At 33.9% G+C, this 9,104-nt stretch overlaps 1 protein-coding gene across 1 annotated transcript; it reads right to left on the bottom strand.

The window, feature by feature from the left end:
- Positions 1-7,364: 7,364 nt before the first annotated feature.
- LOC132481898 (protein tyrosine phosphatase type IVA 1-like) lies at positions 7,365-8,571 on the bottom strand. The gene is made up of 2 exons (XM_060086803.1): positions 8,229-8,571; positions 7,365-8,140 (listed from the first exon to the last, which is right to left on the bottom strand). Exons 1-2 carry the CDS (start codon positions 8,554-8,556, stop codon positions 7,947-7,949), a joined length of 522 nt encoding a protein of 173 aa, XP_059942786.1. The 5' UTR covers positions 8,557-8,571; the 3' UTR covers positions 7,365-7,946.
- Between the last annotated feature and the right edge of the window lie 533 nt (positions 8,572-9,104).

The following is a 9,104-nucleotide window of genomic DNA, read 5'->3' as shown; positions in this document are numbered from 1 at the left end:
ACTAAAAATAGGACTGTCATATGATGCAGCAATTCCATTGTTGTGTATATACATGAAGAAAATGTGATTATATATATATATATATATATATATATATATACATATATATATATATAGAGAGAGAGAGAGAGAATATTACCAGCCATAAAAAATAAATAAATAAATTCTACCTTTTGCAACCATGTGGATGGATCTCGATGGTATTATGCTTAGTGAAATTTCACAGAAAGACAAGTACTCTGTTATCACTTATATGTGGAATCTAAAAATTAAAGCAAGTGAATGTATATAACAATACAGAAACAAGCTCACGGATATAGAGAATAAGCTAGTGGTCATCAATGGGGAGAAGGAAGGGGGAATGCACAAGACAGGGGTATGGAATTAAGAAACACAAACTACCATGTCTAGAATAAATAAGCTACAAGGACATATTATACAGCACAGGGAAATAACAGCTGATATTTTATAACAACTTTAAATGGAGTATAATCTATGAAAAGATTGAATAACTATGTTGTGCACCTGACAGTAATACAATAGTGTAAATAACCTATACTTCAATTAAGAAAAGGAAAAAAATCAATCAATGTAATTCACTATATTAACAGACTATAAAAGCAAAACAATATGGTCATTCCAGTAGTCACTGACAAAGTATATCATTTCTTTCTGAAAAAAAATCTATGAAAATTAGAAGTATAAGGGAGTTTCCTTAACCTACTAAAGGTCATCTACAAAAACCTATGGGTAACATCATAATGGCGAAAAACTGAATCCTTCCCCCCCTAATATCAGGAATAGAATAATTAAGTCACTTTGACCACTTTTATTCAATTTTGTACTGCATGTTCTAGCCAGGACAATTAGATAATAAAGCATAATAAAGGGCATCCAGGTCAGAAAGCAAAAGAAAATCTCTCTTTTATTTCAAGACAACATAATCATCTACTTAAATAGTCTGATGGAATTTATTAAAAGTATCCTAGAATTAGTAAGTGAATTAGCAAATTTTCAGAATACAAATGAATATACAAAGATCAATTGCATCAAGTATTTAAAGCAATCAGAATTTGAAATAAAAATCAAACAATTTATAGTAGCATCAAAAATTATGAAAAAGTACTTGGGAATAACAGAACAATAGATTTGCAACAGCTGTACATTTATATTAAGCTTCAAAATATTGCTGAGAGAAATTAAATAAGAGCTAAATAATTGATGTTCCTGAGTCAGAATATTCAATATTATTAAGGTGTCAATTCTCCCTGAATTGATTTATAGATTCAATTAAATCACAATCAGAAGCCTAGAAGGCCCTTTTGTGGACACCAACACGCTGAGTATAAAGTCTATATAGAAATGTAAAGGATGTTGAATATCTTAAATGACTTTCCAAAAGAAAAAAAAATGGAAGGACTACAACTACTGATTCCTGGCCTTATTATTAAGGTATAGTAATCAAGGGAGTGTTAAATATGCATTAAGATAGAGGAAGACATCAGTAGAAAAAATAGTCCAAAAGAGGACACACACATAAGTGGGGGACTGTTGATGGACAAACCTGCAAAGAAATTTTGTTTAGAAATCATAGTGCTGGAAATCATGGTGCTGGAACAATTGGACATTTCTGAAGAAAAATCATCTATACCTTGCACTATTTACAAAATTGTACTCAAAATGAACCACATACATAAGTATAAAATCCAAAACTATAAAACTTATGTGAGAAAACATAGGAGAAAGTCTTTATGACTTTGAATTATGAAGAGAGATCTCTGTGGTGTATTACATACATTGATTTGCGGATATTGAATCATCCTTGCATCCCTGGAATAAATCCCACTTGATCATGGTGTATGCTCATTTTTATGTATTGTTGAATTTTGTTTGCTAATATTATTTGAAGATTTTTGCATCTATATTCATCAGAGATATTGGTTTGTAATTTTCATTTTTGAAGTGTATTTCTCTGATTTTGGTATCAGGGTAAGGGTGATATTGTAGAATGAATTTGGAAGTGGTCTCTCCTCTTCATTTTTTTGGAATAGTTTGAGAAAGATAGGCATTAACTCTTCTTTATATGTTAGTTACAACTCCCCTGTGAAGCTACCCAGTCCTGGACTTTTGTTTGGTGAGGTTTTTTTTATTACAAATTCCGTTTCACTACTAGTGATCAGTCTGTTCAGATTGTCTATTTCTTCCTGATTCAGTTTTGAAAGGGGGTATGTTTCTATAAATGTGTCCGTTTCTTCTTGATTGTCTAACTTGTTGGCAATATAACTGTTCATAGTATTCTCATGATTTTTTGTATCTCTGTGATGTTGGTTATTTCTCCTCTTTCACTACTTATTTTGGTTTTTTTGAGGTACTCTTCCTTTATTTTCTTGATGAGCCTGCTAAAAGCTTATCAATTTTGTTTATTGTTCAATAAAAGAGCTCTTGGTTTCATTGAGCTTTTTATTTTTTCATTCTATTTTGTTTTCTCTAATATTTTTATTTTCTTCATTCTGCCGACTTTATGCTTTATTTGTTCTTCTTTTTCTAATTCCTTTAGATGGTAGGTTAGGGGTATTTTTTAGATTTTTGTTTCTCAAATAGGTCTATGTCACTATAAACTTCATTCTTAGTACTGATTTTGCTGTGTACCATAGATTTTGGAAAGTTTTATTTTCATTTTCCTCAAGGTATTTTTAAAATTTCCACTTTTATATCTTTATCAATCCATTTTTAGTAGCTTATGATTTACTCTCCATGTGTTTGTGTTTTCCTATTTTATTCTTTTAATTAATTTTTATTGGAGTATAGTTGCTTTACAGTGTTGTGTTACTTTCTGCTGTAGAGCAAAGTGAATCAATGATAAGTATACATACATCTCCTCTTTTTTGGATTTCCTTCCCACTTAGGTCACCTCAGCACACTGAGTAGAGTTCACTGTACTGTACAGTAGGTTCACATTAGTTATCTATTTTATACATAGTAGTGTATATACGTCAATCCCAATCTCTCAGTTCATCTCCCACCCTCCACCACCTTGGTATCCAAAAGTTTGTTCTCTATATTTGTGTCTCTATTTCTGCTTTGCAAATAAGTTCATCTGTATCATTTTTCTACATTCCACATATAAGCAATATTATACAATATTTGTTTTTCTCTTTCAGACTTACTTCACTCTGGATGACAGTTTCTAGGTCCATCCACATCTCTGCAAATAGCACAATTTTGTTCCTTTTAATGGCTGAGTAATATTTCATTGTATATATGTACCAAAACTTCTTTATCCATTCCTTTGTTGATGGGCATTTAGGTTTCTTCCATGTCCTGGCTATTGTAAATAGTGCCACAGTAAATATTGAGGTGCATGTATCTTTTTGAATGATGGTTTTCTCTGGGTATATGCCCAGTAGTGGGATTGTGGGTCATATGGTAGCTCTATTTTTAGATTTTTAAGGAACCTCCATACTGTTCTCTATAGTGATTGTATCAATTTACATTCTCACCAATAGCGTAAGAGGGTTCCCTTTTCTCCACACCCTCTCCAGCATTATTGTTTGTAGAATTTTTGATGATGGCCATTCTGACCAGTGTGAGAAGATACCTCATTGTAGTTTAGATTTGCATTTCTTCAATAATTAGGGATGATGAGCATCTTTGCATGTGCCTCTTGGCCATCTGTATGTCTTCTTTGGAGAAATGTCTATTTAGGTCTTCTACCCATTTTTTGATTTGGTTTATTGTTTTCTTTCTTTTTTTATATTGAGCTGCATGAGTTCTTTGAGTATTTTGGAGACTAATCGTGTGTCAGTTACTTTGTTCACAAATATTTTCTCTGATTCTGAGGGTTGTCTTTTTGTCTTCTTTATGGTTACCCTTGCTGTGCAAAAGCTTGCAAGTTTCATTAGGTCCCATTTGTTTATTTTTATTTTTATTTTCATTACTATAAGAGGTGGATCAAAAAAGATCTTGCTGCGATTTATGTCAAAGAGTGTCCAGCCTAGGTTATCCTTTAAGGGTTTTATAGTGTCTGGCATTATATTTAGGTCTTTAATCCATTTTGAGTTTATTTTTCTGTATGGTGTTAGGGAGTGTTCTAATTTCATTCTTTTGCATATATCCAATTTTCCCATCACCTCTTATTGAAGAGATTGTCTTTTCTCCATTGTATATCCTTGCCTCCCTTGTCATAGATTAGGTGACCATAAGTGCCTGGGTTTATCTCTGGGCTTTCTATCCTGTTCCATTGATCTACATTTCTGTTTTTGTCACAGTATGATACTACCTTTATTACTGTAGCTGTGTAGTGTAGTCTGAAGTCAGGGAACTTGATTCCTCCAGCTCCGTTTTTCTTTCTCAAGATTGCTTTGGCTATTTGGGATCCTTTGTGTTTCCATGGAAATTGTGAATTTTTTTTTGTTCTAATTCTGATTTGATAGGGATTGCATTGAATCTGTAGATTGCTTTGGGTAGTATAGTTATTTCCACAGTATTGATTCTTCCAATCCAAGAACATGTTATATTTCTCCATCTGTTTGTGTCATCTTTGATTTCATTCATCAGTATCTTATATTTTTTTGCATACAGGTCTTTTACCTCCTTAGGTGGGTTTATTCCTAGGTATTTTATTCTTTATGTTGTGATGGTAAATGTGATTGTTTCCTTAATCCCTCTTTGTGATCTTTTGTTGTTAGTGTATAGAATGCAAGAGATTACTGTGTATTAATTTTGTATCCTTCAATTTTACTAAATTCATTTATTAGCTCTAGTAGCTTTTGGAGGCATCTTTAGAATTCTCTATGTATACTATCATGCCATCTGCAAACAGTAACAGTTTTACTTCTTCTTTTCAAATTTGTATTCTTTTTCTTTTTCTTCTTGATTGCTATGGCTAAGACTTCCAAACCTATGTTGAATAATCATGGTGAGAGTGGACACTCTTGTCTTGTTCCTGATCTTAATGGAAATGCTTTCAGTTTTTCACCATTGAGAAAGATGTTTGCTCTAGGTTTGCCATATATGACCTTTATTCTGTTGAGGTAGGTTCAGTCTATGCTGACTTTCTGGAGAGTTTTTATCATAAATGGGAGTTGAATTTTGTCAAAAGCCTATTTTGCATTTATTGAGATGATCATATGGTTTTTATTCTTTGATTTGTTAATATGGTGTTTCACATTGATTGATTTGCATATTTTGAAGAATCCTTGCATCTCTGGGATAAATCCTACTTGATCATGATGTATGATCCTCTTAATGTGTTGGTGGATATTAGTTGCTATTATTTTGTTGAGGATTTTTGTGTCTATGTTCATCAGTGATATTGGCGTGTAATTCTGTTTGTTTTGTGATATCATTGTCTGGGTTTGGTATCAGAGTGATGGTGGCCTCGTAGAATGAATTTGGGTGTTTTCCTCCCTATGCAATTTTCTGGAGGAGTTTGAGAAGGATAGGTGCTATCTCTTCTCTAAATGTTTGATAGAATTTGCCTGTGAAGCCATCTGGTCCTGGACTTTTTTTTGTTGGAAGATTTTTAATCACAATTTCAATTTAATTACTTCTGATTTATCTGTTCATATTTTTTATTTCTTCGTAGTTCAGTCTTGGAAGATTGTACTTTTCTAAGAATTTGTCCATTTTTTCCAGGTTGTCCATTTCATTGGCATATAGTTGCTTGTAGAAGTCTGTTATGATCCTTTGTATTTCTGTGGTGTCAATAGTAACTTCTCCTTTTTCATTTCTAATTGTATTGATTTGAATCCTCTCCCTTTTCTTCTTGATTAGTCTGGCTAAAGTTTTATCAATTTTGTTTATCTTCTCAAAGAGTTAGCATTTAGTTTCATTTATCTTTGATATTGTTTTCTTTGTTTCTATTTCATTTATTTTTGCTCTGATCTTTATGATTTATTTCCTTCTACTAACTTTGGATTTTGTTTGTTCTTCTTTCTCTAGTTGCTTTAGGTGTAAGGTTGGGTTGTTTATTTGAGATTTTTGCTTTTTCTTGAAGTAGGATTGTTTTGCTATAAACTTCCCTCTTAAAACTGCTTTTGCTGCTTCCCATAGGTTTGTGTCATCGTGTTTTTTTGTCATTTGTTTCTAGGAATATTTTTGTTTCCTCTTTGATTTCTTCATTGATTTCTTGGTTATTTACTAGTTTATTGTTTCACTTTCATATGTTTGTGTTTCTTAATTTTTTCCCTTTAATTTATTTCTAAACTCATAGTGTTGAGCTTGGAAAAGATGTTTGATACAATTTCAATTTTCTTAAACTTACCAAGGCTTGATTTGTGACCCAATATGTGATCTATCCTGGAGAATGTCTCATGTGCACTTGAGAAGAAAGTGTATTCTGCTGCTTTCAGATGGAATGTCCTATAAATATCAGTTAACTCTTTCTGGTCTAATATGTCATTTAAGGCTTTTGTTTCTTTATGAATTTTTTGTCTGGATGATCTGTCCATTGGTGTAAGTGGGGTGTTACAGTCCCCTGCTATTATTGTATTACTGTTGACTCCCCCTTTTATGGTATTTGCCTTATGTATTGAGGTGCTCTTACGTTGGGTGAATAAATATTTACAATTGTTACATCTTCTTCTTGGATTGATCCCTTGATCATTATGTAGTATCCTTCCTTGTCTCTTGTAACAGTCTTTATTTTAAAGTCTATCTTGTTTTTTTTTTTTGCATTTCATCATTTATTTAATGTTTAAGCTCTCGCACTAGATTTTTACAAGCTGGTGAACACTGACAAATTATTTCTCCTACAGAACTATAACCACATGTTCCCGGACAGTATAAATATATGGTTGAGCTGACATTAATACACATCACCATTTTATCAATCACATAATAAAACAAATTGTCAAGTATCCAAATATTAAGTTACACAGCTCAAAAGGCATATAAAATATTAAATGTCTGCTCAATTCATTAGCAGAAACCCACTTTGTTTGTTTTTTTTGCAAGAAAGGTTGGGAATCATACTTAAAAAAAATAAGTTGGTAAACAACTTCAGATAAGTTTGAAAAAAAATTACAAGAATTTCAGAAATTTTATGATTAAGAATTGTTTTAGCTACAATAACAAAGTATTTCTACCTTTAAAAAAATATTTACTAAATTAAAGTGCATATTCTACATGTTCTGCACAAGACAAAGGCAACATTTTACTAAAAATACTTAATAGCCCCCTCCCATTCCTTTTTCAGGCCCTCCCTGTAAGTTGCACCCCAAAGTGCAAACATTAAAATTAACTGTAAGGCTTTTTTGTCTGGAGACATTAAAGACATGTGCTTCTGTACAATGTAGATTTTCAAAACGGAGGTCTTCCATGACAGCACAAAATGAGATTTATAGAAAGACATTAAATGATCACTGGTAAGACTTGGTTAATTAAAAAAAAGCAAACGAGCAAATCGGATGTATACTGGTATGACTGTGGAAGATGTAAACATACTGTGAGCAAATAACCTTATAGGCCCTACTTTCTATGTTTGAAATGATGGAAAGAATAAAACACATAAGGTCCAGAGTTTTCATAGTTCCTGGGATTTTAGTTCGACATGATACTAAAAACAACAAGAATTGTGCTGGGTATTTTGGCACCTAGTCTTTCTAAATTTCTTATATACTGATAAGAATCTGGCATGGAAACAGATTTAAAGACATGAATGACTCCATACTGCATGATTTCAGGAAAAGTCAATTGGTACAAACGATAAGCACATTTTAAATGCTGAACAGCAAGAATCCTTTGCTAAGTGTCCAAGTAGGTTAATCTTAACCCAAACATAGAGGGTGCAATTCTGCCAGCCTTATGGCCTGGTAAAACTGCATTTCAACACTCCTATGGAAGCTTCATCAGACTTCACCAAGCCAACATGCTGGCTAACATGTACAACAAATCCTGTCCTGTCTAGGTTCCACTTCCAAGCAATGGCATCAGGCACCCCAGTTTTACTGAATGCAACAGTTGTTTCTATGACCATTAGAGTCTTTGAAGCGCAGCCGCATTTTAGGACGATACTTCTCCAAATACAAAAGTTGCTTGCTGTTAAAAGCTGCTCGCCGCTTTTGTCTGATGAACTGTACTGCATCTTCATATTTCATTCCACCTTCAATTAATGCTAGGGCGACAAGCACTGGAGCTCATATGCAGTGCAAAAACACCTTAGAGACGATTCATGATCCTTTTTCCAATGAGCTTGGACAGTGATTCCCAATACTACGGATACAACCTCCCAAGGCCTGCAACACAATGAACGGCAATACAACAACCAGGGTCTTCACGAAACTTAATTTTCACAAGACTTAACCAATCATCAACAATCTGGTTAGATGGTGGTGCACAATCATCAAAAGGCCAATCGAGAACATGGATGCCTTCTTTCTCCACAAGACTAGTGTCGTACGTTGCTTCACATACTCTTACTACTGTGGTAACTCCGTACTTCTTAAGTTCCTCTATAAATTTGTTTAAGGTCGCATTAGTTGGATTGTGTGTAATAAGAAATCTCATGTTCTTGTAAGTGATTTCCACAGGAGCTGGGCGGTTCATTCGAGCCATGTTAATTTAGTTAAAAAACACTCAGTAGGTTTATGAAAGAATTTAAAAGACTGAATACAGAAATGACGCAAAGAAACTGAGTCTACTTCAATATACTCCACTTGAAATTCTCAGTGCTTTTGAGTATGAAGTTGGGAGTAATGGGAAATGAAATGAACCTCCTGACAAGAAGCAGCAATTCTTCAATCCAGTAATACTGAGGCAAGAGAAAGGAAGTGCACTGAGGTTTACCCCATCCAGGTCAGAACTCTTGTAAAGAATGCTCTGTGGATTTCAATTCAACACTTCTGTGTCCAGGTTCACCACTCTTATGGGGGCTTCTTGGTGGAGTAGTAATGAATTTCTACAGTTCACTTGTCTGCATAGAGGTCGTGCTGTGCCTGGCAGTAATCTCCACTGCCCTTCAGAAACTCCATAAATGTGTGACCAAGAACACCACAGAACTGAGGAATATGTCTACTCATTGAAGATTGTGGCCTAATCATACAGCCGGTCCCGAGGCAGCGGCGGCAGGGCAGGGGCGGCGGCGGTCGTCGCGGGGCGGAGGC

Source organism: Mesoplodon densirostris, chromosome X (assembly GCF_025265405.1).
Source record: "Mesoplodon densirostris isolate mMesDen1 chromosome X, mMesDen1 primary haplotype, whole genome shotgun sequence".
NCBI lineage: Eukaryota > Metazoa > Chordata > Mammalia > Artiodactyla > Ziphiidae > Mesoplodon > Mesoplodon densirostris.
The sequence above is the reverse complement of the archived record's forward strand: the minus strand, read 5'-3'. Positions and strand labels throughout refer to the sequence as shown.